The sequence below is a fragment of the Lissotriton vulgaris genome, chromosome 7 (genome assembly GCF_964263255.1).
Source record: "Lissotriton vulgaris chromosome 7, aLisVul1.2, whole genome shotgun sequence".
NCBI classification, from domain to species: Eukaryota; Metazoa; Chordata; class Amphibia; order Caudata; family Salamandridae; genus Lissotriton; species Lissotriton vulgaris.
Window position 1 is genome coordinate 1,780,344 of NC_141695.1, and position 26,973 is coordinate 1,807,316.

Consider the following 26,973-nt stretch of genomic DNA (forward strand, 5'->3'; position numbering starts at 1 on the left):
GCAGTCCTTATGAGTGCAGCCCTCTCTTGTGCAGTTCTTATGGGTGCCGCCCTCGCTTGTGCAGTCCTTGTGAGTGCAGCCCTCTCTTGTGCAGTCCTTATGAGTGCAGCCCTCTCTTGTGCAGTCCTTATGAGTGCAGCCCTCTCTTGTGCAGTCCTTATGAGTGCAGCCCTCTCTTGTGCAGTCCTTATGAGTGCAGCCCTCTCTTGTGCAGTCCGTATGAGTGCCGCCCTCTCTTGTGCAGTCCTTGTAAGTGCAGCCCTCTCTTGTGCAGTCCTTATGAGTGCAGCCCTCTCTTGTGCAGTCCTTATTAGTGCAGCCCTCTCTTGTGCAGTCCTTATGAGTGCAGCCCTCTCTTGTGCAGTCCTTGTGAGTGCAGCCCTCTCTTGTGCATTCATTATGAGTGCAGCCCTCTCTTGTGCAGTCCTTATGAGTGCAGCCCTCTCTTGTGCAGTCCTTATGAGTGCAGCAGGAGCAGTCCTTATGGGTGCTGCCCTCTCTTGTGCAGTCCTTATGAGTGCAGCCCTCTCTTGTGCAGTCCTTATGGGTGCCGCCCTCTCTTGTGCAGTCCTTATGAGTGCAGCCCTCTCTTGTGCAGTCCTTATGAGTACAGCCCTCTCTTGTGCTGTCCTTGTGAGTGCAGCCCTTTCTTGTGCAGTCCTTGTGAGTGCAGCCCTCTCTTGTGCAGTCATTATGAGTGCAGCCCTCTCTTGTGCAGTCCTTGTGAGTGCAGCCCTCTCTTGTGCAGTCATTATGAGTGCAGCCCTCTCTTGTGCAGTCCTTATGAGTGCAGCCCTCTCTTGTGCAGTCCTTATGAGTGCAGCAGGTGCAGTCCTTATGGGTGCTGCCCTCTCTTGTGCAGTCCTTATGAGTGCAGCCCTCTCTTGTGCAGTCCTTATGGGTGCCGCCCTCTCTTGTGCAGTCCTTATGAGTGCAGCCCTCTCTTGTGCAGTCCTTGTGAGTGCAGCCCTCTCTTGTGCAGTCCTTATGAGTGCAGCCCTCTCTTGTGCAGTCCTTATGAGTGCAGCCCTCTCTTGTGCAGTCCTTGTGAGTGCAGCCCTCTCTTGTGCAGTCCTTGTGAGTGCAGCCCTCTCTTGTGCAGTCATTATGAGTGCAGCCCTCTCTTGTGCAGTCCTTATGAGTGCAGCCCTCTCTTGTGCAGTCCTTGTGAGTGCAGCCCTCTCTTGTGCAGTCCTTATGAGTGCAGCCCTCTCTTGTGCAGTCCTTATGAGTGCAGCCCTCTCTTGTGGAGTCCTTATGAGTGCAGCCCTCTCTTGTGCAGTCCTTATGAGGGCAGCCCTCTCTTGTGCAGTCCTTATGAGTGCAGCCCTCTCTTGTGCAGTCCTTGTGAGTGCAGCCCTCTCTTGTGCAGTCCTTGTGAGTGCAGCCCTCTCTTTTGCAGTCATTATGAGTGCAGCCCTCTCTTGTGCAGTCCTTATGAGTGCAGCCCTCTCTTGTGCAGTCCTTGTGAGTGCAGCCCTTTCTTGGGGAGTCCTTATGAGTGCAGCCCTCTCTTGTGCAGTCCTTATGAGTGCAGCCCTCTCTTGTGCAGTCCTTATGAGTGCAGCCCTCTCTTGTGCAGTCCTTATGAGTGTCGCCCTCTCTTGTGCAGTCCTTGTAAGTGCAGCCCTCTCTTGTGCAGTCCTTATGAGTGCAGCCCTCTCTTGTGCAGTCCTTATGAGTGCAGCCCTCTCTTGTGCAGTCCTTATGAGTGCAGCCCTCTCTTGTGCAGTCCTTGTGAGTGCAACCCTCTCTTGTGCAGTCATTATGAGTGCAGCCCTCTCTTGTGCAGTCCTTGTGAGTGCAGCCCTCTCTTGTGCAATCCTTATGAGTGCAGCCCTCTCTTGTGCAGTCCTTGTGAGTGCAGCCCTCTCTTGTGCGCAGCCCTCTCTTGTGCAGTCATTATGAGTGCAGCCCTCTCTTGTGCAGTCCTTATGAGTGCAGCCCTCTCTTGTGCAGTCCTTATGAGTGCAGCCCTCTCTTGTGCAGTCATTATGAGTGCAGCCCTCTCTTGTGCAGTCCTTATGAGTGCAGCCCTCTCTTGTGCAGTCCTTGTGAGTGCAGCCCTCTCTTGTGCAGTCCTTATGAGTGCAGCCCTCTCTTGTGCAGTCCTTATGGGTGCCGTCCTCTCTTGTGCAGTCCTTATGAGTGCAGCCCTCTCTTGTGCAGTCCTTATGAGTACAGCCCTCTCTTGTGCTGTCCTTGTGAGTGCAGCCCTTTCTTGTGCAGTCCTTGTGAGTGCAGCCCTCTCTTGTGCAGTCATTATGAGTGCAGCCCTCTCTTGTGCAGTCCTTATGAGTGCAGCCCTCTCTTGTGCAGTCCTTGTGAGTGCAGCCCTCTCTTGTGCAGTCATTATGAGTGCAGCCCTCTCTTGTGCAGTCCTTATGAGTGCAGCCCTCTCTTGTGCAGTCCTTATGAGTGCAGCAGGTGCAGTCCTTATGGGTGCTGCCCTCTCCTGTGCAGTCCTTATGAGTGCAGCCCTCTCTTGTGCAGTCCTTATGGGTGCCGCCCTCTCTTGTGCAGTCCTTGTGAGTGCAGCCCTCTCTTGTGCAGTCCTTATGAGTGCAGCCCTCTCTTGTGCAGTCCTTATGAGTGCAGCCCTCTCTTGTGCAGTCCTTGTGAGTGCAGCCCTCTCTTGTGCAGTCCTTGTGAGTGCAGCCTTTCTTGTGCAGTCCTTGTGAGTGCAGCCTTTCTTGTGCAGTCCTTGTGAGTGCAGCCCTCTCTTGTGCAGTCCTTGTGAGTGCAGCCCTCTCTTGTGCAGTCCTTGTGAGTGCAGCCCTCTCTTGTGCAGTCCTTGTGAGTGCAGCCCTCTCTTGTGCAGTCCTTGTGAGTGCAGCCCTCTCTTGTGCAGTCCTTGTGAGTGCAGCCCTCTCTTGTGCAGTCCTTATGAGTGCAGCCCTCTCTTGTGCAGTCCTTGTGAGTGCAGCCCTCTCTTGTGGAGTCCTTGTGAGTGCAGCCCTCTCTTGTGCAGTCCTTGTGAGTGCAGCCCTCTCTTGTGCATTCCTTAGGAGTGCAGCCCACTCTTGTGCAGTCCTTGTGAGTGCAGCCCTCTCTTGTGCAGTCCTTGTGAGTGCAGCCCTCTCTTGTGCAGTCCTTATGAGTGCAGCCCTCTCTTGTGCAGTCCTTGTGAGTGCAGCCCTCTCTTGTGCAGTCCTTATGAGTGCAGCCCTCTCTTGTGCAGTCCTTATGAGTGCAGCCCACTTTTGTGCAGTCCTTGTGAGTGCAGCCCACTCTTGTGCAGTCCTTGTGAGTGCAGCCCTCTCTTGTGCAGTCCTTGTGAGTGCAGCCCTCTCTTGTGCAGTCCTTGTGAGTGCAGCCCTCTCTTGTGGAGTCCTTATGAGTGCAGCCCTCTCTTGTGCAGTCCTTGTGAGTGCAGCCCTCTCTTGTGCAGTCCTTATGAGTGCAGCCCTCTCTTGTGCAGTCCTTATGAGTGCATCCCACTCTTGTGCAGTCCTTATGAGTGCAGCCTTCTCTTGTGCAGTCCTTATGAGTGCAGCCCTCTCTTGTGCAGTCCTTATGAGTGCAGCCCTTTCTTGTGCAGTCCTTGTGAGTGCAGCCCTCTCTTGTGCAGTCCTTATGAGTGCAGCCCTCTCTTGTGCAGTCCTTGTGAGTGCAGCCCTCTCTTGTGCAGTCCTTGTGAGTGCAGCCTTTCTTGTGCAGTCCTTGTGAGTGCAGCCTTTCTTGTGCAGTCCTTGTGAGTGCAGCCCTCTCTTGTGCAGTCCTTGTGAGTGCAGCCCTCTCTTGTGCAGTACTTGTGAGTGCAGCCCTCTCTTGTGCAGTCCTTGTGAGTGCAGCCCTCTCTTGTGCAGTCCTTGTGAGTGCAGCCCTCTCTTGTGCAGTCCTTGTGAGTGCAGCCCTCTCTTGTGCAGTCCTTATGAGTGCAGCCCTCTCTTGTGCAGTCCTTGTGAGTGCAGCCCTCTCTTGTGGAGTCCTTGTGAGTGCAGCCCTCTCTTGTGCAGTCCTTGTGAGTGCAGCCCTCTCTTGTGCATTCCTTAGGAGTGCAGCCCACTCTTGTGCAGTCCTTGTGAGTGCAGCCCTCTCTTGTGCAGTCCTTGTGAGTGCAGCCCTCTCTTGTGCAGTCCTTATGAGTGCAGCCCTCTCTTGTGCAGTCCTTGTGAGTGCAGCCCTCTCTTGTGCAGTCCTTATGGGTGCCGCCCTCTCTTGTGCAGTCCTTATGAGTGCAGCCCTCTCTTGTGCAGTCCTTATGAGTACAGCCCTCTCTTGTGCTGTCCTTGTGAGTGCAGCCCTTTCTTGTGCAGTCCTTGTGAGTGCAGCCCTCTCTTGTGCAGTCATATGAGTGCAGCCCTCTCTTGTGCAGTCCTTGTGAGTGCAGCCCTCTCTTGTGCAGTCCTTATGAGTGCAGCCCTCTCTTGTGGAGTCCTTATGAGTGCAGCCCTCTCTTGTGCAGTCCTTATGAGGGCAGCCCTCTCTTGTGCAGTCCTTATGAGTGCAGCCCTCTCTTGTGCAGTCCTTGTGAGTGCAGCCCTCTCTTTTGCAGTCATTATGAGTGCAGCCCTCTCTTGTGCAGTCCTTATGAGTGCAGCCCTCTCTTGTGCAGTCCTTGTGAGTGCAGCCCTTTCTTGGGGAGTCCTTATGAGTGCAGCCCTCTCTTGTGCAGTCCTTATGAGTGCAGCCCTCTCTTGTGCAGTCCTTATGAGTGCAGCCCTCTCTTGTGCAGTCCTTATGAGTGTCGCCCTCTCTTGTGCAGTCCTTGTAAGTGCAGCCCTCTCTTGTGCAGTCCTTATGAGTGCAGCCCTCTCTTGTGCAGTCCTTATGAGTGCAGCCCTCTCTTGTGCAGTCCTTATGAGTGCAGCCCTCTCTTGTGCAGTCCTTGTGAGTGCAACCCTCTCTTGTGCAGTCATTATGAGTGCAGCCCTCTCTTGTGCAGTCCTTGTGAGTGCAGCCCTCTCTTGTGCAATCCTTATGAGTGCAGCCCTCTCTTGTGCAGTCCTTGTGAGTGCAGCCCTCTCTTGTGCGCAGCCCTCTCTTGTGCAGTCATTATGAGTGCAGCCCTCTCTTGTGCAGTCCTTATGAGTGCAGCCCTCTCTTGTGCAGTCCTTATGAGTGCAGCCCTCTCTTGTGCAGTCATTATGAGTGCAGCCCTCTCTTGTGCAGTCCTTATGAGTGCAGCCCTCTCTTGTGCAGTCCTTGTGAGTGCAGCCCTCTCTTGTGCAGTCCTTATGAGTGCAGCCCTCTCTTGTGCAGTCCTTATGGGTGCCGTCCTCTCTTGTGCAGTCCTTATGAGTGCAGCCCTCTCTTGTGCAGTCCTTATGAGTACAGCCCTCTCTTGTGCTGTCCTTGTGAGTGCAGCCCTTTCTTGTGCAGTCCTTGTGAGTGCAGCCCTCTCTTGTGCAGTCATTATGAGTGCAGCCCTCTCTTGTGCAGTCCTTATGAGTGCAGCCCTCTCTTGTGCAGTCCTTGTGAGTGCAGCCCTCTCTTGTGCAGTCATTATGAGTGCAGCCCTCTCTTGTGCAGTCCTTATGAGTGCAGCCCTCTCTTGTGCAGTCCTTATGAGTGCAGCAGGTGCAGTCCTTATGGGTGCTGCCCTCTCCTGTGCAGTCCTTATGAGTGCAGCCCTCTCTTGTGCAGTCCTTATGGGTGCCGCCCTCTCTTGTGCAGTCCTTGTGAGTGCAGCCCTCTCTTGTGCAGTCCTTATGAGTGCAGCCCTCTCTTGTGCAGTCCTTGTGAGTGCAGCCCTCTCTTGTGCAGTCCTTGTGAGTGCAGCCTTTCTTGTGCAGTCCTTGTGAGTGCAGCCTTTCTTGTGCAGTCCTTGTGAGTGCAGCCCTCTCTTGTGCAGTCCTTGTGAGTGCAGCCCTCTCTTGTGCAGTACTTGTGAGTGCAGCCCTCTCTTGTGCAGTCCTTGTGAGTGCAGCCCTCTCTTGTGCAGTCCTTGTGAGTGCAGCCCTCTCTTGTGCAGTCCTTGTGAGTGCAGCCCTCTCTTGTGCAGTCCTTGTGAGTGCAGCCCTCTCTTGTGCAGTCCTTATGAGTGCAGCCCTCTCTTGTGCAGTCCTTGTGAGTGCAGCCCTCTCTTGTGGAGTCCTTGTGAGTGCAGCCCTCTCTTGTGCAGTCCTTGTGAGTGCAGCCCTCTCTTGTGCATTCCTTAGGAGTGCAGCCCACTCTTGTGCAGTCCTTGTGAGTGCAGCCCTCTCTTGTGCAGTCCTTGTGAGTGCAGCCCTCTCTTGTGCAGTCCTTATGAGTGCAGCCCTCTCTTGTGCAGTCCTTGTGAGTGCAGCCCTCTCTTGTGCAGTCCTTGTGAGTGCAGCCCTCTCTTGTGCAGTCCTTATGAGTGCAGCCCTCTCTTGTGCAGTCCTTATGAGTGCAGCCCACTCTTGTGCAGTCCTTGTGAGTGCAGCCCACTCTTGTGCAGTCCTTGTGAGTGCAGCCCTCTCTTGTGCAGTCCTTGTGAGTGCAGCCCTCTCGTGTGCAGTCCTTGTGAGTGCAGCCCTCTCTTGTGGAGTCCTTATGAGTGCAGCCCTCTCTTGTGCAGTCCTTGTGAGTGCAGCCCTCTCTTGTGCAGTCCTTATGAGTGCAGCCCTCTCTTGTGCAGTCCTTATGAGTGCATCCCACTCTTGTGCAGTCCTTATGAGTGCAGCCTTCTCTTGTGCAGTCCTTATGAGTGCAGCCCTCTCTTGTGCAGTCCTTATGAGTGCAGCCCTTTCTTGTGCAGTCCTTGTGAGTGCAGCCCTCTCTTGTGCAGTCCTTATGAGTGCAGCCCTCTCTTGTGCAGTCCTTGTGAGTGCAGCCCTCTCTTGTGCAGTCCTTGTGAGTGCAGCCTTTCTTGTGCAGTCCTTGTGAGTGCAGCCTTTCTTGTGCAGTCCTTGTGAGTGCAGCCCTCTCTTGTGCAGTCCTTGTGAGTGCAGCCCTCTCTTGTGCAGTCCTTGTGAGTGCAGCCCTCTCTTGTGCAGTCCTTGTGAGTGCAGCCCTCTCTTGTGCAGTCCTTGTGAGTGCAGCCCTCTCTTGTGCAGTCCTTGTGAGTGCAGCCCTCTCTTGTGCAGTCCTTATGAGTGCAGCCCTCTCTTGTGCAGTCCTTGTGAGTGCATCCCTCTCTTGTGGAGTCCTTGTGAGTGCAGCCCTCTCTTGTGCAGTCCTTGTGAGTGCAGCCCTCTCTTGTGCATTCCTTAGGAGTGCAGCCCACTCTTGTGCAGTCCTTGTGAGTGCAGCCCTCTCTTGTGCAGTCCTTGTGAGTGCAGCCCTCTCTTGTGCAGTCCTTATGAGTGCAGCCCTCTCTTGTGCAGTCCTTGTGAGTGCAGCCCTCTCTTGTGCAGTCCTTGTGAGTGCAGCCCTCTCTTGTGCAGTCCTTATGAGTGCAGCCCTCTCTTGTGCAGTCCTTATGAGTGCAGCCCACTCTTGTGCAGTCCTTGTGAGTGCAGCCCACTCTTGTGCAGTCCTTGTGAGTGCAGCCCTCTCTTGTGCAGTCCTTGTGAGTGCAGCCCTCTCTTGTGCAGTCCTTGTGAGTGCAGCCCTCTCTTGTGGAGTCCTTATGAGTGCAGCCCTCTCTTGTGCAGTCCTTGTGAGTGCAGCCCTCTCTTGTGCAGTCCTTATGAGTGCAGCCCTCTCTTGTGCAGTCCTTATGAGTGCATCCCACTCTTGTGCAGTCCTTATGAGTGCAGCCTTCTCTTGTGCAGTCCTTATGAGTGCAGCCCTCTCTTGTGCAGTCCTTATGAGTGCAGCCCTTTCTTGTGCAGTCCTTATGAGTGCAGTCCTTATGAGTGCAGCCTTCTCTTGTGCAGTCCTTATGAGTGCAGCCTTCTCTTGTGCAGTCCTTATGAGTGCAGCCCTCTCTTGTGCAGTCCTTATGAGTGCAGCCCTCTCTTGTGCAGTCCTTATGAGTGCAGCCCTCTCTTGTGCAGTCCTTGTGAGTGCAGCCCTCTCTTGTGCAGTCCTTGTGAGTGCAGCCTTTCTTGTGCAGTCCTTGTGAGTGCAGCCCTCTCTTGTGCAGTCCTTGTGAGTGCAGCCCTCTCTTGTGCAGTCCTTGTGAGTGCAGCCCTCTCTTGTGCAGTCCTTGTGAGTGCAGCCCTCTCTTGTGCAGTCCTTATGAGTGCAGCCCTCTCTTGTGCAGTCCTTGTGAGTGCAGCCCTCTCTTGTGGAGTCCTTGTGAGTGCAGCCCTCTCTTGTGCAGTCCTTATGAGTGCAGCCCTCTCTTGTGCATTCCTTATGAGTGCAGCCCACTCTTGTGCAGTCCTTGTGAGTGCAGCCCTCTCTTGTGCAGTCCTTGTGAGTGCAGCCCTCTCTTGTGGAGTCCTTGTGAGTGCAGCCCTCTCTTGTGCAGTCCTTGTGAGTGCAGCCCTCTCTTGTGCAGTCATCGTGAGTGCAGCCCTCTCTTGTGCAGTCCTTATGAGTGCAGCCCTCTCTTGTGCAGTCCTTGTGAGTGCAGCCCTCTCTTGTGGAGTCCTTATGAGTGCAGCCCTCTCTTGTGCAGTCTTATGAGTGCAGCCCTCTCTTGTGCAGTCCTTGTGAGTGCAGCCCTCTCTTGTGCAGTCCTTATGAGTGCAGCCCTCTCTTGTGCAGTCCTTATGAGTGCAGCCCTCTCTTGTGCATTCCTTATGAGTGCAGCCCACTCTTGTGCAGTCCTTGTGAGTGCAGCCCTCTCTTGTGCACTCCTTGTGAGTGCAGCCCTCTCTTGTGGAGTCCTTGTGAGTGCAGCCCTCTCTTGTGCAGTCCTTGTGAGTGCAGCCCTCTCTTGTGCAGTCCTTATGAGTGCAGCCCTCTCTTGTGCAGTCCTTGTGAGTGCAGCCCTCTCTTGTGGAGTCCTTATGAGTGCAGCCCTCTCTTGTGAAGTCCTTGTGAGTGCAGCCCTCTCTTGTGCAGTCCTTGTGAGTGCAGCCCTCTCTTGTGCAGTCCTTATGAGTGCAGCCCTCTCTTGTGGAGTCCTTATGAGTGCAGCCCTCTCTTGTGCAGTCCTTATGAGTGCAGCCCTCTCTTGTGCAGTCCTTGTGAGTACAGCCCTCTCTTGTGCAGTCCTTGTGAGTGCAGGCCACTCTTGTGCAGTCCTTGTGAGTGCAGCCCTCTCTTGTGCAGTCCTTGTGAGTGCAGCCCTCTCTTGTGCAGTCCTTGTGAGTGCAGCCCTCTCTTGTGCAGTCCTTGTGAGTGCAGCCCTCTCTTGTGGAGTCCTTATGAGTGCAGCCCTCTCTTGTGCAGTCCTTGTGAGTGCAGCCCTCTCTTGTGCAGTCCTTATGAGTGCAGCCCTCTCTTGTGCAGTCCTTATGAGTGCAGCCCACTCTTGTGCAGTCCTTGTAAGTGCAGCCCACTCTTGTGCAGTCCTTGTGAGTGCAGCCCTCTCTTGTGGAGTCCTTATGAGTGCAGCCCTCTCTTGTGCAGTCCTTATGAGTGCAGCCCTCTCTTGTGCAGTCCTTGTGAGTGCAGCCCTCTCTTGTGCAGTCCTTGTGAGTGCAGCCCTCTCTTGTGCAGTCCTTATGAGTGCAGCCCTTTCTTGTGCAGTCCTTATGAGTGCAGCCCTCTCTTGTGCAGTCCTTATGAGTGCAGCCCTCTCTTGTGCAGTCCTTATGAGTGCAGCCCTCTCTTGTGCAGTCCTTATGAGTGCAGCCTTCTCTTGTGCAGTCCTTATGAGTGCAGCCCTCTCTTGTGCAGTCCTTATGAGTGCAGCCCTCTCTTGTGCAGTCCTTATGAGTGCAGCCTTCTCTTGTGCAGTCCTTATGAGTGCAGCCCACTCTTGTGCAGTCCTTGTGAGTGCAGCCCTCTCTTGTGGAGTCCTTATGAGTGCAGCCCTCTCTTGTGCAGTCCTTATGAGTGCAGCCCTCTCTTGTGCAGTCATTATGAGTGCAGCCCTCTCTTGTGCAGTCCTTATGAGTGCAGCCCTCTCTTGTGCAGTCCTTATGAGTGCAGCAGGTGCAGTCCTTATGGGTGCAGCCTTCTCTTGTGCAGTCCTTATGAGTGCAGCCCTCTCTTGTGCAGTCCTTATGAGTGCAGCCTTCTCTTGTGCAGTGCAAGGGGCCAGCAGGGCAGACCTTGTTCTTCTTGTAGTTTCAAAGCAGGGGTCTCCCTCAGTTGCTGGGCAGCTCTCTAATATTCCTCCAGTGTTCTTGGGTGACAAGCAGGGGGACGCTCCTGGCCAGCCCAGAAGTATGGCAGCTTCCTCCAAAGTGTGTCATTTTCTTGCCCCAGAAGGCGCTGTACTTTAAAATTCAGAATGGAGAAACTCTCTCCTGGAGGTTAAGATTTGGCTAAGCCATCCCACCATCATCACTAACTTTCCTCAACACTCCCCTCCAAGCCGACTTCCAATTCAATTGCTGATGCTCCTGTGTGGCTGATGGTGCAGGATGGGGGTTGGGGGGGGGGGGGGGTGGAGGGGGGAGAGCCGGTGTCATGTCCTGTCATTCCTTCGTTGAAGACCAGTTTGGCGACTCCAGTCCCATCCTTCCTTTTGCTCAGCAGCTGCAGACCTCCCCCCACCAGATGTCCTTACCCTCTGCAGGCCACTTCACACCCCACCAGAGCAGTTTGTCCCAGCCTGTCAAAGGCTGGCCAATCAGGAGAGGCTGCTGGAAGGCTAGTTTTGGCGCATCAGAAAATCAAGTTCTATAACTTATTATAATTATAGTCTATCCAATCTTGGCAAATTGTTGGATTTATTCTATCATTTTAATATTTTGAAGAATGTTCTTAGCTCCCTCCTATCAATAATGATACTTTATTAAAGTATTCACATGTTAGTGTATGGAGCCAATGTGCTCCAATGGGGAAACATGAAATGTACGGGTTTTCCCTCACTTTGGCATATAAAACATCTTTAATCATGTCCCTGCTTATTTTAAGATTAAACTTTACACTTGGGGCACCCAGGGCAGAACTTAGAGGTGACATAATTGTACAAATAAGGTAGTTTAGGGCTTTGGAAATACCTTTAATTCCAAAGTCGAATTTGCATATAATTTTGATTTAAAAGCAGCCTGCAAAGCAGGTCTGACTTGTAAACTGACAGACGGCAACACAGCAGTGCACTCTTAAGTGCATGGAACTGCTGTGGCTCTAAACCTACATGCCCTATCATATACTAGGGACTTGCAAGTAGTTTGTCAGTACCAATTAGAATTATACCTAATTACCCTGTACTTTTAATTGGAGCCAAGGCCTTGGGTCTGGTTAGCAGTGCCCAGGGCACAAAATCATGTCAGAAAACCAGCACCTAGTAGTTAGAATGCAGGCAAAATTGGGGTTCACTGCAAAAAGCCCTAGTTTCTCACAGAGGCATTATAAAATCAATATTCTAAGTTCTTGTTTCAGGTTTTCAATTTACCAGCTTCACAAAGAAAAAAAAGCAATACAGAGAGCTGGCTCCCGGGCGTCCCAGCACCCGCACACGGGGGAAGTGCTGGTACCCTTCTAGTTGCCACAGCCAGGGTGGCAGCAGAAGCCCTTCCGCTGCTGCCCCTCGGCCCCCGCTCCACGTCGTTCTCATTAGATGAAGTAGGATGCGCTGGAAGCCATTTGCTTTCATCGTGTCTATGAGAAAGAGATACGTTTCTCCTCAGGAAGAGGTGGGTTTTGAAACAAAGAGGTTTTGGGGGAAAGGAAAGGGGTCTTCTACCCTGTGATGTCTCTTTGGAGCATCCTGCTGCACGATTGTGCATGGGGCATGATCGTGCATCAGTAATGCCCACAAGAAACTAAGGATTCTTTAAAATATCAGTTTCCTCAAGGCAGGGAGAAGCCCCTTGGAGAAAGGTCGCTCCCCTTTGGCCAGCAATTATGTTGGCCGTTTAGATCGGTGTTTTTTTAATTTTATTTTATTCCCACTAGGCCACCAGGGATCGTCACATGTTTTTGTTACCTTGGAAAACAGCCCCTTGGGCAAGGGTCGCTCCCCTTTACAGGGGTGAATATTTTAGCTTTTTCTGCCCCCCTTGGGGGAGATTGTCCTTACATTTTTAAGCCCATCCACCCCAAGGGGGGCAGAAGCCACAAGACACCAGGGATTTATCAACTGCAGCAAAGTGGCAAGCGGCCCCTTGGGGAAGGGTCACTCCCCTCTGGGGACTAATGATGTTGCCTTTTTCTGCCCCTTTGGGGCAGATCAGCCTAATGGTTTTAGGCCCATCTGCCTCCAAGGGGGGCAGAAGCTACTGAAACCAGGGATTCATTTAGTGCAGCCCTGTGAGTTGTGGCCCCCGTGGAGAAGGGTTGCTTCCCTTTGGGGCACGGTGATGTTGGCTGTTTCCGCCCCCTTGATGGCAGATCAGCCTTATGTTTTTTCTCTGATGAAATCCTTCCTACTTGGGTCGATCCAGCTGGAGTGAGCCAAAGATGCCACCAGAAACCAGTTTAACTTACAGGGGTCAGATTGTCAGAACCTCCTGAGAGCTCAATCCCAGCTCATATCAAACCTGAGGCCTCTTCCATCCATTGCTTAACAGTCTGGTTTCCAAACCAAGGTGGACAGCAGAGGCATGAGTGCCCCTAACAGAAATAGAAACTGAAGAGTTTAATTACCACAAAGGAGAAATGGGAGAAGCTGCAACTGCATAGAAGAGAAGTAAGAAAGACTCCAGCAGATCAAAGGCCATGGAGAAGCTGCGAGGAGCTGAAGGGTGATCAATGACTGTTTGCCACTGACAGGACATGACCAGAGCTGTACGCAACAGACATACTTCCACCGATAAATCATTGCATATGGGGTTGTGTATGTACCAAACACCTTAGTCCCTTTTGCCCTAAATTTTGATTTGATCTGAAGATATGGCCATGATTGGGTGCCGCTCGAAGCGGAGAAGTGGAGAAAGCCTGACCCTTGACCTGATCCTTGGATTGCTCGCCACTTTCCTGGCTGGGAGCTAACGCCTGGGGTAACTGCAGCTTCCTTGGAACACCGGCCGCAGCGGAGGTGAGAGGCGCAGGCGTGCGGGACTGCGAGGACCAGCATTCCAGTGGTCATCGCCAGCTGGTTCCTCTTCCCGCCGCGCCGCGCCCCCTCCCAGTGCCGCGCCCCTTGCCTGTAATCCTTCAAAACTCCTCGCGGCCCCCGCTCCGCGGGTGCCGCTCGAAGCGGAGAAGTGGAGAAAGCCTGACCCTTGACCTGATCCTTGGATTGCTCGCCACTTTCCTGGCTGGGAGCTAACGCCTGGGGTAACTGCAGCTTCCTTGGAACACCGGCCGCAGCGGAGGTGAGAGGCGCAGGCGTGCGGGACTGCGAGGACCAGCATTCCAGTGGTCATCGCCAGCTGGTTCCTCTTCCCGCCGCGCCGCGCCCCCTCCCAGTGCCACGCCCCCTTGTCATATATAGGTGACCTTGCTCACGCGCACCGCGGGACGCGCGCGGGGCGGCCACCGGGGCGAAGACCGGGCAAAGAGCGGGCCGTTCTAGTCCGTTAGAGGCCGGCAGAGACCGGACCGGGCCACCCCTCTGACGCCTCTGGTCTTCCACACCTCCCCCTACATATTCCATCATGGCGTCCAGAACCTCACGAAGCAAGTCCGCCCAACAAGGTACAGGTACTTTGGACAAATTTTTCCCTAAGACGAGTAACCTAGCTAGTAAATGCTCGTCGATTCCTGAGGCCCACCTTGAGATGGGCCCGGAAAGTGTGTTTCTGGATCAGGGGGATACCTTTTCTACAGAGGCGAGCACACCGCTCACATTGGATGCCACCCACATGTCACTAATGGACAGCATTGATCAGACGATTGAGTCGGTCCTCCAGCAGTTAAGAACTCCCTTGAGGCAGAGAGACAGGAACTCCCCCCGGCTATCTGGGGTCTCTGATCACACTATCATCCCGGAAAGCAGAGGAACAGTCCTAGAGGATGCAGGGCAGGCTGACCTGCCTACAGATGATGTAGGTAGTATAGTACAGCACCCCCCCAAAAGGAAAAGGGCCAGGAAAGCAAAGAAGGCAAAGAGGGCCAAAGTGGACATAGCAGAGCTAAATCATACTGTCAGCACAGATATTTCTGCCTCTCCTGACCTCAATCTATCAGGGTCTAGGCCGATTCGCACGGGCTCTCCAGCTCCTGCTTCCCCACCATTGCACACGGGTCCTTTTGTTTTTGGCGGGGCAACTTCTACTTCTACCAGCACTGACTCACTAGTCAACACACTCACCGACATTATGAGGAATTTGCTAACTCCCATTGCAGTTAAACTGGACGCCATAGAGTCCAGATTGAAGGCCCTGGAAAGCAGGCACCTAAGGACAGATAGAGATAGGACCAACCCCACTCCAGTCCCCCGGGCCACCCTGGTGGATAGCCTGCGGTCCGGTACACCGTCACAGGGGGCTAATGTGGTACTGTCGGGCACGGTCGGGGCGCCTGTTCCCCAGGCGCCCCCCTTGTTGCCCTCGGCTCCCAGGCCCCCTGTTCCGGCCCCAAGGAGATCAAAGCAACTTCCAGCGCCACTGACTGGGGGAGCTGTGATCCCTACAAATAGCACTACTGATGGTTCTGCTCCCCAATGTGATAGGCGTAGGGTGGTCAACTTGCCCCCAGAAGCGGTCCCTTATACAGTAATCATGGTGGGAGTACCTGAGCTAACTGGTGACATGAGGGAGCCCCAAGACTCGTTACGCAACAAGGTGATCAGCTGGCTTAGCATCAACAGACCGCCGCCCCCTAACTTGAAAGGTGAGGTCCTGATGGCTAGGAGGATCCCTTGGATTGGTTACACCCCAAAGAATAAGGCTGGGGATTGTATCATCATAAGTTTTAAAAGCCCCCACGTAGCCAACTATATTTCCAATTGGCTTGCTAGGCCTGACAAGTCCAACATAGAACTAGTCCCCCTCTCGTACTTCTACCCAAATGCGAGCAGCACAGAGGCAAGGGGGGAGAAGGGGTGGACTAGGGTGGGCTATGCTGTGGATGGCTCACGCTACAGACCAAGGTACCATCCTTCGCACGCCCAGGCAAGTTTCATACATCACAACAGATTCTCCTGCCTAGACCAGGTCGACTGACTACAAATCAGTGACACCTCGTCTGGCCTGGGAAAGATGGTAGATGAGGTTCACAGGGGGGTGGGAGAGAGCAGAACCCCTGTAGCCGAACCTGGCACCCTGGTCAATGCTAAAGGTAAAGAGCAAAATCGGGTGGGAATGACTGCAGCCCCCGCAATAGAATACGCCCCGCAGGTTAACACTAGCGATCGACCACTTAACAGCGGTGATAGTTTGGGCTTACAGGTGACCTCTCACAACGCCGGGACTGGCCACATCCTGCAACCCGGGGGGGTTGAGCTGGCTGGCACATCTACCATCGTGCCAGGAACTCACCCACCTACCGACTATATGCAATCCCACACTGATGGTCAAGGCGCTTCGCCCACAGATCAGGGACTGAGAATTGTTTCGTGGAATGTAGCGGGCATTGCAAACAAGGAAGGCACACCGGAGTGGGACCACTTACTGGCCAGTAGCGACATCCTCCTCCTACAAGAAACTTGGGCACGGGGCACTGTAACTAGGAATGCGTTTGACATATTTGAGATCCCTGCCAAATGGGGTGGGAGGGGGAGGCCGTCGGGCGGTCTGGCGATCTGGATTGCGAGTCACACTGGATGTCAGGCGGAACAGGTACTTACGTCCTCGCAGGACATCCAGTGTGTTCGGCTCACATGGCCTGGTAAACCATCTTGGGCCATTGTGAATGTCTACTCTCGTCCGGTTGCCGCGCCTGACGAATCCCCCACCCTAAACGACCTCTCCTCCTTCCTGGGGCAGCTGCCGGGAGACCTCAGGGTGGTGCTTGGAGGAGACTTCAATTGCCACTTTGAACCCCTGGAGGGCATGTCGGAGGGTGCCCTCACGGCTGAAGACGATTATTGGGGAGTCCCACCTTCGTCCTCCCCATATCCTAAAGCCTGGTCCCCTCTTGTAATACAACTCATGTCCCTTACCCTGAACTGCGCACTGAGGGCTTGCAACGGGCGCACCATCTCCGATACTCCCTCAGTGTGTACTTTTAATAGGAGGGGTCATGAGTCGAGGCTAGATTACATCATGGTGGATATCTCACTCTGGCCTAAAGTCCAAGATTTTAGGGTAATAAACAGGTCGGATAGCGATCATAACGCCCTGTGCTTAATTATCCAGTGGCCTTCCCATGCAGCGGGAAAAGTGGTACAAATCCCAGGGGGAGAGGAGGGGGATTTGGTCCTCACAACCAGCAGGCGACGGGTTAAGTGGGGAAAACTGGTGAGCTCAGAAGAGGCCATTAGCAAATTATATGGGTTGGCAGTCCCAAGGTTTATGGAGGTGGATGCACTGCTAAACGCACCAAGAACCCCAGAATTTAATGAGAAACTGGGTGACATCCACCAGGGTCTTGTAAAAGATTTGGCTGAGGTATTCCATCCGCTGGTGCCAATTAGAAAGAAAAAGACCCGTGTCCCCACCTGGTATACCTCCTCTTGTAGGGCAGCAAAGTCTGAGCTCATTGCTGCAATAAAAGAGGGGTCAAACAAGGCCGAGGTGCGTGCCCATAGGAAACACTATAAAACAGTGATGGCGTCTGCCAGGACCGAGTGGGACTGGAACCATTGGCATGATCTCTGTGATGCCCTAAAAGCTAGGGATTCCCGTAAATTTTGGGCTCTTGTTAACAATGGCACCGGGGAACTTAAGAACGCAGTAGAACCCAATATTGCCCCCGAGGTCTGGGAGGCCCATTTCGGGGAACTCTATAAAGAAACTAATCCTTGTCCTGTTACAGCCCTGGTTGTGCCTCCTGGCATGCAGGACCATGAATTGGAATTATCCCTGGGGGAAGTGGAGGCAGCCCTGAAGCAATTACCATCGGGGAAGGCGCCGGGTCTAGACAGGCTACCTGGGGATTTGTTCAGGCACCACTTGGACATCTGGGGCCCATACCTTCTTGTTCTTTTTAATGCCATCATAGGAGGTATGCCAATCCCCGGGTCGTGGCTAGGGGCAGAGATTGTTCCGATCCATAAGAAGGGATCTACTCTGCTCCCCGCCAATTATAGGCCCATTAGCCTAATAGATGTCCCCCAGAAGCTTTTTGCGCGCCTCATCCTTAATCACCTCTTGGACTGGGTGGAGGAAAATGACATCATGACCCCCCTTCAGGCTGGCTTCAGAAAGAACACGTCGACCATGGATCAGATCTTCCGCCTTCTTCTCCTATATTGGAAGACTGTCACCATAGAGGGCGGAAGACTGTACATGGTCTTCGTGGATCTGAGGTCAGCCTTTGACCTAGTCCCTAGAGGAAAACTTTGGGAGGTTTTGCATCAGCTAGGAGTGCCCCCACACCTTCTTAGTATTATCATCAGGCTTCACGAGAACAACTATGCCCAAGTAAGGTGTGGGAGGGATGGTAAGCTTTCGGGCAAATTCCCTGTCCTTAGAGGAGTTAGGCAGGGCTGTGTCCTGGCGCCAACCCTTTTCTGCCTGTTCATCAACAGTGTCATTCAACATCTTGACACTGTCGAGGACAATGATGCCCCGGTCTTGGCTGGCAGGAGGGTTCCGGCAATCATGTTTGCTGATGATACCCTCCTGCTTTCCAAATCCCCCATGGGGATCCAGAGGATTGTAAATGGTTTTGGCCTCTTCTGTCGGCAACACGGGTTGGAGGTCAACACAGAAAAGACTAAGTTTATGATCTTCAATCCCCCAGCCAGAACCAGACCCAACCCAAAACTGGGGGAAGTTAGCCTTGAGAGGGTCTCGACCTTTGTCTATCTGGGGGTAACACTACAAGAAAACCTGGCCTGGGACTCCCAGATAGCGAGATCAAGGTTGAAGCTATCCCAGCTAGCGGGCGCACTCTTGAAGGTGGCAAATAAATCCACCTTTAAGCCTGTAAGCCCGGCTCTCGAAACCTATAGAACTCAAGCGAAGGCAGCAGCCACGTATGGCAGCGAGCTGTGGGGTTTCAAAGCAGGGAAGGCACTGTTAGCGGTGGAACATACATTTTTGAGACGCCTGCTTGCTCTCCCGCAGGGAACGCCACTGCTCCCCCTAAGATTGGATTTGGGCCTACACTCCATCGCTGAAGATCTTCTATCCAAACCCGTGAAGTTCTGGCATCGGATATGGTCCACTGAGGAACTGCATCATTATAGGCAGGACCTTATCCATGTACTGAGGATGAATGGTAGTAACAAAATTCCCTGGTTGGCTTTTATTAAATCAGAATTGTCCAGTTTGAAATTGCCAGACCTCTGGGATGATCCAGCTCAGGGTTGTCAAAGGATCACACGCAAAACTCTTGCCCAGCTGTATAAAAACAAAAATTTGGCTGACATGGTTAATGCTCACAGCACCGGCACCCTCACGAGTTGTTTTATGGAGTCCAAAAATTCTTACCTCTTTGAACCTTTCATGGATTTTATCTTTCCCCTTTTGGCGAGGAAACTGTTCCTGCAATGGAGGTTTGGCACACTACCCACTAAAGTATTCACTCACAAATGGCGCACCGGGGGTGACAAACTCTGTCCTTGTTGTAAAACCAAGAACGAAGATGACTTGCACATAATGTTTGTCTGCCACGCATACCGGAATCCCAGGAAGCGTTGGATTGCTCCGCTGTGTCGGAACCTGGGTTTTCGTGAATACCTACAAGCATACAGGGTTATGAAAACCAATACCCTGGGACATATTGTCTTTGCGGTGTCAAAATTCCTAATGGCAGCTTGGTTAATAAGGAAGAAAATGTCCCCCTGAACTGGTGCCACTGTGTCCTTACCCCATGCAGATCCTCTATCCTTTTATATGTAAATATTTCTGTAACATATGCATTCCATTTTACTGTGTATTTATGTACTGTATTTTATTGTATCTTTTATGGCCCATTGTGGCCGAAATAAAGAATTTTTGGATTGGATTGGATTGGATTTGAGGATGCAACTTCTGAAACTCATGATTTGATAATTATGAGTGAGTGAAGGGAAGTCCATCTCTGGTGAAAGAGCCCGGTGGCTGAAGGAATGACTGAAGCTCATCCATGTCACCCTCTGGCAAATTAAGCACATTTCTTTATTCCTCTGCATTCATTCCGTTATTGGATCTACGTCTAGCCTTAATTCCTGCTTGTTTTCAAAATGGGCAAATAAAAACATACAATACCTCACCTCCAAGAAGTAGGTTGTGATCAAGAACACAAGTCCCATAATGAGCAAAGACACTCTCCAGACGAGAGGAGTGCACACGACCTGTGGGAGAAGAGCACATAATACTCATCTTAATTTAAGATGGAATGTGGGCGTTCACTTTACAAGTAAGAGAGAATGTGTGTGTTTATTTGTTGGTTTCAATGGAACCCCTGTGTTTGTTGTCCGAGTGGTTTTTCTCTTGTCAATGAGAGCTTTCTGCATATTGTCAACATTACATTTCAAGGCAGTCAACAACTGTGGATTATTGTTGACGTAAAGTTATAACATGTTTCAACCCTTTTTACCTAACATGAATTCTAAGCCTTCGTTTTTCACATACACATAGTACCGGATTTCCCTTCCTCAGCTGTGAGTGAAACCATTGTGATGGCATACATGAGGAATATGACTTTTAGGTGTTCTACTATAACAATATTACCTCCCAAGTTAAAGTATTTACAATGGCTTCACGTGGTTTTCATGTTATAGGAAAATGCTAATTTATAAACATGCATTTGTTCACAATCTATATTACAACATGCCTGATGCAAGTGACCCAACCAGCAGTCTTCCCACGCAAAGGAGAACGTTAAAACGAACAATGTCTTGCTACAGACCTCTCGTGGCGACCGGATCTGACAGGTGCGGCTGCACTGCTCCTAACGAGCATGACCAAGGCTGGTTTGAATATGGCTGGTACTTGCCTGAAGGGCATGGTGGGCAAAACAACAGTGAACTAGAGTGCAGCCTAGAGTGATTATTGGAGGTTTAGATTAATTTTAAGCAATCCATCCATCACAAGGTTGTTTTCTTCGTGGGAGGCCTGCCCGGTATCTTGAGGACTCAAGTCTGCATTGGAAGATCCAGGGTTGCCCCAGAGGGCCCATTGACAGCCCGCTTCTTCACAGGGTACATGTGTGGACTTCTAGCTTGTGTGGTAGAGAGTATTATTTACTTTATATATAAATATATGTATCATGATTCCCCTGAATCCCTGATCAGATCTCTCAGTCACTGCACAGATGCCAGACTCTATATTACAGTTTTATCAAGATCAAATCATCTAAAGGATTATCTGCAAATCATTCAGCTTTGGGGGACAGAGATTTATTTAATTTGAACCTGGAAAAGGCTAGATGTCTGAACACTGGGGATGGAAACATACTTTAGTCCAATGATGTTTGCCTTGATTTCTGCTTTCTACCCAGCCGGTTTGAAGGCACTAACCTTGCATGTTGGGTAGATCATGTGCTTTCATTGGAACCATGAATCACACCAGTGAGAACCACCTGATTAGTTCTGGTCAGAACAATTATCTATCCTCCTGCTCGTGGCAATGCATCTCATACTTCTGGGAGCCAGCATGCTAGCACCCAGAACTAAATATGAGATTGCCTACTCTAATCAAGAGACCACGGTGGCACCCAGAACGATGAGATTACATAGTCTCATAGTTCTGGGTGCCAGCATGCTCTCTCGAGACTATGTAATATCATAGTTCTGGGTGCCAGCATGCTCTCTCGATGAGACTATGTAATATCGTAGTTCTGGTTGCCAGCATGCTCTCTTGAGTATACTATGTAATATCATAGTTCTGGGTGCCAGCATGCTCTCTGGAGTAGACTATGTAATATCATAGTTCTGGGTGCCAGCATGCTCTCTTGAGTAGACTATGTAATATCATAGTTCTGGGTGCCAGCATGCTCTCTTGATGAGACTATGTAATATCATAGTTCTGGGTGCCAGCATGCTCTCTTGAGTAGACTATGTAATATCATAGTTCTGGGTGCCAGCATGCTCTCTTGATGAGACTATGTAATATCATAGTTCTGGGTGCCAGCATGCTCTCTCGATGAGACTATGTAATATCGTAGTTCTGGTTGCCAGCATGCTCTCTTGAGTAGACTATGTAATATCATAGTTCTGGGTGCCAGCATGCTCTCTTGAGTAGACTATGTAATATCATAGTTCTGGGTGCCAGCATGCTCTCTTGAGTAGACTATGTAATATCATAGTTCTGGGTGCCAGCAAACTCTCTTGAGTAGACTATGTAATATCATAGTTCTGGGTGCTAGCATGCTCTCTTGAGTAGACTATGTAATATCATAGGTCTGGGTGCCAGCATGTTCTCTTGAGTAGACTATGTAATATCATAGTTCTGGGTGCCAGCATGCTCTCTTGAGTAGACTATGTAATATCATAGTTCTGGATGCCAGCATGCTCTCTTGAGTAGACTATGTAATATCATAGTTCTGTTTGCCAGCATGCTCTCTTGAGTAGACTATGTAATCTCCTATTTCTGGGTGCCAGCATGCTCTCTGGAGTAGACTATGTAATATCATAGTTCTGGGTGCCAGCATGCTCTCTTGAGTAGACTATGTAATATCATAGGTCTGGGTGCCAGCATGCTCTCTTGAGTAGACTATGTAATATCATAGTTCTGGGTGCCAGCATGCTCTCTTGAGTAGACTATGTAATCTCATAGTTCTGCGTGCCAGCATGCTCTCTTGAGTAGACTATGTAATATCATAGTTCTGGGTGCCAGCATGCTCTCTTGAGTAGACTATGTAATATCATAGTTCTGGGTGCCAGCATGCTCTCTTGAGTAGACTATGTAATATCATAGTTCTGGGTGCCAGCATGCTCTCTTGAGTAGACTATGTAATATCATAGTTCTGGGTGCTAGCATGCTCTCTTGAGTAGACTATGTAATATCATAGTTCTGGGTGCCAGCATGCTCTCTTGAGTAGACTATGTAATATCATAGTTCTGGGTGCCAGCACGCTCTCTTGAGTAGACTATGTAATATCATAATTCTGGGTGCCAGCATGCTCTCTTGAGTAGACTATGTAATATCATAGTTCTTGGTGCCAGCATGCTCTCTTGAGTAGACTAGGTAATATCATAGTTCTGGGTGCCAGCATGCTCTCTTGAGTAGACTATGTAATATCATAGTTCTGGGTGCCAGCATGCTCTCTCAATGAGACTATGTAATATCGTAGTTCTGGTTGCCAGCATGCTCTCTTGAGTAGACTATGTAATATTATAGTTCTGGGTGCCAGCATGCTCTCTTGAGTAGACTATGTAATATTATAGTTCTGGGTGCCAGCATGCTCTCTCGATGAGACTATGTAATCTCCTATTTCTGGGTGCCAGCATACTCTCTTGAGTAGACTATGTAATATCATAGTTCTGGGTGCCAGCATGCTCTCTTGAGTAGACTATGTAATATCATAGTTCTGGGTGCCAGCATGCTCTCTTGAGTAGACTATGTAATATCATAGTTCTGGGTGCCAGCATGCTCTCTTGAATAGACTATGTAATATCATAGTTCTGGGTGCCAGCCAACATGAATTTACTACAGACCCCCAAATTTAGACTCTCAACTAGAGGAGGGAAATCTCTCGCAACACTGGGCGCAAAAGCTTGGAATAAACTCCCTCCCAACCTTCGCCTGATCTCTGTTGAGAAGAATTTCCGTAAGGCTCTGAAAACTTGGATTTTCAACCTTTCAGATTCGATCTGTATGACTCTGGTTTAGACACAGCGTTCTGTTTAGATGAGATAGATGTGTGAGCTGACTTTTCCGGCCTTCCACCTAGGCTACGGACTACAAGCGCCAGGATGCTCCTTGGAGTGACAGTCGCGCTATAAAAGTGCATACTTACATTACATACTTACATGCTCTCTTGAGTAGACTATGTAATATCATAGTTCTGGGTGCTAGCATGCTCTCTTGAGTAGACTATGTAATATCATAGTTCTGGGTGCTAGCATGCTCTCTTGAGTAGACTATGTAATATCATAGGTCTGGGTGCCAGCATGCTCTCTTGAGTAGACTATGTAATATCATAGTTCTGGGTGCCAGCATGCTCTCTTGAGTAGACTATGTAATATCATATTTCTGGGTGCCAGCATGCTCTCTTGAGTAGACTATGTAATATCATAGTTCTGGGTGCCAGCATGCTCTCTTGAGTAGACTATGTAATATCATAGTTCTGGGTGCCAGCATGCTCTCTTGAGTAGACTATGTAATATCATAGTTCTGGGTGCCAGCATGCTCTCTTGAGTAGACTATGTAATATCATAGTTCTGTTTGCCAGCATACTCTCTTGAGTAGACTATGTAATATCATAGTTCTGGTTGCCAGCATACTCTCTTGAGTAGACTATGTAATATCATAGTTCTGGGTGCCAGCATGCTCTCTTGAGTAGACTATGTAATATCATAGTTCTGGGTGCTAGCATGCTCTCTTGAGTAGACTATGTAATATCATAGGTCTGGGTGCTAGCATGCTCTGTTGAGTAGACTATGTAATATCATAGTTCTGGGTGCCAGCATGCTCTCTTGAGTAGACTATGTAATATCATAGTTCTGGGTGCCAGCATGCTCTCTTGAGCAGACTATGTAATATCATAGTTCTGGGTGCCAGCATGCTCTCTTGAGCAGACTATGTAATATCATAGTTCTGGGTGCCAGCATGCTCTCTTGAGTAGACTATGTAATATCATAGTTCTGGGTGCCAGCATGCTCTCTTGAGTAGACTATGTAATATCATAGTTCTGGGTGCCAGCATGCTCTCTTGAGTAGACTATGTAATATCATAGTTCTGGGTGCTAGCATGCTCTCTTGAGTAGACTATGTAATATCATAGGTCTGGGTGCCAGCATGCTCTCTTGAGTAGACTATGTAATATCATAGTTCTGGGTGCCAGCATGCTCTCTTGAGTAGACTATGTAATATCATAGTTCTGGGTGCCAGCATGCTCTCTTGAGTAGACTATGTAATCTCATAGTTCTGTGTGCCAGCATGCTCTCTTGAGTAGACTATGTAATATCATAGTTCTGGGTGCCAGCATGCTCTCTTGAGTAGACTATGTAATATCATAGTTCTGGGTGCCAGCATGCTCTCTTGAGTAGACTATGTAATATCATAGTTCTGGGTGCTAGCATGCTCTCTTGAGTAGACTATGTAATATCATAGTTCTGGGTGCCAGCATACTCTCTTGAGTAGACTATGTAATATCATAGTTCTGGGTGCCAGCATGCTCTCTTGAGTAGACTATGTAATATCATAGTTCTTGGTGCCAGCATGCTCTCTTGAGTAGACTAGGTAATCTCCTAGTTCTGGATGCCAGCATACTCTCTTGAGTAGACTATGTAATATCATAGTTCTGGTTGCCAGCATACTCTCTTGAGTAGACTATGTAATATCATAGTTCTGGGTGCCAGCATGCTCTCTTGAGTAGACTATGTAATATCATTGTTCTTGGTGCCAGCATGCTCTCTTGAGTAGACTAGGTAATCTCCTAGTTCTGGATGCCAGCATGCTCTCTTGAGTAGACTATGTAATCTCCTATTTCTGGGTGCCAGCATGCTCTCTGGAGTAGACTATGTAATATGATAGTTCTGGGTGCCAGCATGCTCTCTTGAGTAGACTATGTAATATCATAGTTCTGGGTGCCAGCATGCTCTCTTTAGTAGACTATGTAATATCATAGTTCTGGGTGCCAGCCAACATGATTTTACTACAGACCCCCAAATTTAGACTCTCAACTAGAGGAGGGAAATCTCTCGCAACACTGGGCGCAAAAGCTTGGAATAAACTCCCTCCCAACCTTCGCCTGATCTCTGTTGAGAAGAATTTCCGTAAGGCTCTGAAAACTTGGATTTTCAACCTTTCAGATTCGATCTGTATGACTCTGGTTTAGACACAGCGTTCTGTTTAGATGAGATAGATGTGTGAGCTGACTTTTCCGGCCTTCCACCTAGGCTACGGGCTACAAGCGCCAGGATGCTCCTTGGAGTGACAGTCGCGCTATAAAAGTGCATACTTACATGCTCTCTTGAGTAGACTATGTAATATCATAGTTCTGGGTGCTAGCATGCTCTCTTGAGTAGACTATGTAATATCATAGTTCTGGGTGCTAGCATGCTCTCTTGAGTAGACTATGTAATATCATAGTTCTGGGTGCCAGCATGCTCTCTTGAGTAGACTATGTAATATCATAGTTCTGGGTGCCAGCATGCTCTCTTGAGTAGACTGTGTAATATCATAGTTCTGGGTGCCAGCATGCTCTCTTGAGTAGACTATGTAATATCATAGTTCTGGGTGCCAGCATGCTCTCTTGAGTAGACTATGTAATATCATAGTTCTGGGTGCCAGCATGCTCTCTTGAGCAGACTATGTAATATCATAGTTCTGGGTGCCAGCCAACATGAATTTACTACAGACCCCCAAATTTAGACTCTCAACTAGAGGAGGGAAATCTCTCGCAACACTGGGCACAGAAGCTTGGAATAAACTCCCTCGCAACCTTCGCCTGATCTCTGTTGAGAAGAATTTCCGTAAGGCTCTGAAAACTTGGATTTTCAACCTTTCAGATTCGATCTGTATGACTCTGGTTTAGACACAGCGTTCTGTTTAGATGAGATAGATGTGTGAGCTGACTTTTCCGGCCTTCCACCTAGGCTACGGACTACAAGCGCCAGGATGCTCCTTGGAGTGACAGTCGCGCTATAAAAGTGCATACTTACATTACATACTTACATGCTCTCTTGAGTAGACTATGTAATATCATAGTTCTGGGTGCTAGCATGCTCTCTTGAGTAGACTATGTAATATCATAGTTCTGGGTGCTAGCATGCTCTCTTGAGTAGACTATGTAATATCATAGGTCTGGGTGCCAGCATGCTCTCTTGAGTAGACTATGTAATATCATAGTTCTGGGTGCCAGCATGCTCTCTTGAGTAGACTATGTAATATCATAGTTCTGGGTGCTAGCATGCTCTCTTGAGTAGACTATGTAATATCATAGGTCTGGGTGCCAGCATGCTCTCTTGAGTAGACTATGTAATATCATAGTTCTGGGTGCCAGCATGCTCTCTTGAGTAGACTATGTAATATCATATTTCTGGGTGCCAGCATGCTCTCTTGAGTAGACTATGTAATATCATAGTTCTGGGTGCCAGCATGCTCTCTTGAGTAGACTATGTAATATCATAGTTCTGGGTGCTAGCATGCTCTCTTGAGTAGACTATGTAATATCATAGTTCTGGGTGCCAGCATGCTCTCTTGAGTAGACTATGTAATATCATAGTTCTGTTTGCCAGCATGCTCTCTTGAGAAGACTATGTAATATCATAGTTCTGGGTGCCAGCATGCTCTCTTGAGTAGACTATGTAATATCATAGTTCTGGGTGCCAGCATGCTCTCTTGAGTAGACTATGTAATATCATAGTTCTGGGTGCTAGCATGCTCTCTTGAGTAGACTATGTAATATCATAGGTCTGGGTGCTAGCATGCTCTGTTGAGTAGACTATGTAATATCATAGTTCTGGGTGCCAGCATGCTCTCTTGAGTAGACTATGTAATATCATAGTTCTGGGTGCCAGCATGCTCTCTTGAGCAGACTATGTAATATCATAGTTTTGGGTGCCAGCATGCTCTCTTGAGCAGACTATGTAATATCATAGTTCTGGGTGCCAGCATGCTCTCTTGAGTAGACTATGTAATATCATAGTTCTGGGTGCCAGCATGCTCTCTTGAGTAGACTATGTAATATCATAGTTCTGGGTGCCAGCATGCTCTCTTGAGTAGACTATGTACTATCATAGTTCTGGGTGCTAGCATGCTCTCTTGAGTAGACTATGTAATATCATAGGTCTGGGTGCCAGCATGCTCTCTTGAGTAGACTATGTAATATCATAGTTCTGGGTGCCAGCATGCTCTCTTGAGTAGACTATGTAATATCATAGTTCTGGGTGCCAGCATGCTCTCTTGAGTAGACTAGGTAATCTCCTAGTTCTGGATGCCAGCATGCTCTCTTGAGTAGACTATGTAACATCATAGTTCTGGGTGCCAGCATGCTCTCTTGATGAGACTATGTAATCTCCTAGTTC

At 49.9% G+C, this 26,973-nt stretch overlaps 1 protein-coding gene across 1 annotated transcript in view; it reads right to left on the reverse strand.

The window, feature by feature from the left end:
- LOC147700477 (putative cation-transporting ATPase 13A4) overlaps window positions 1-26,973 on the reverse strand; it is a 567,847-nt gene that overhangs the window by 9,304 nt on the left and 531,570 nt on the right. The window contains exon 31 of the mRNA XM_086928422.1: window positions 19,052-19,132. Coding sequence (XP_086784548.1) covers window positions 19,052-19,132 — 81 coding nt within the window. The remainder of the gene's footprint in view (window positions 1-19,051; window positions 19,133-26,973) is intronic.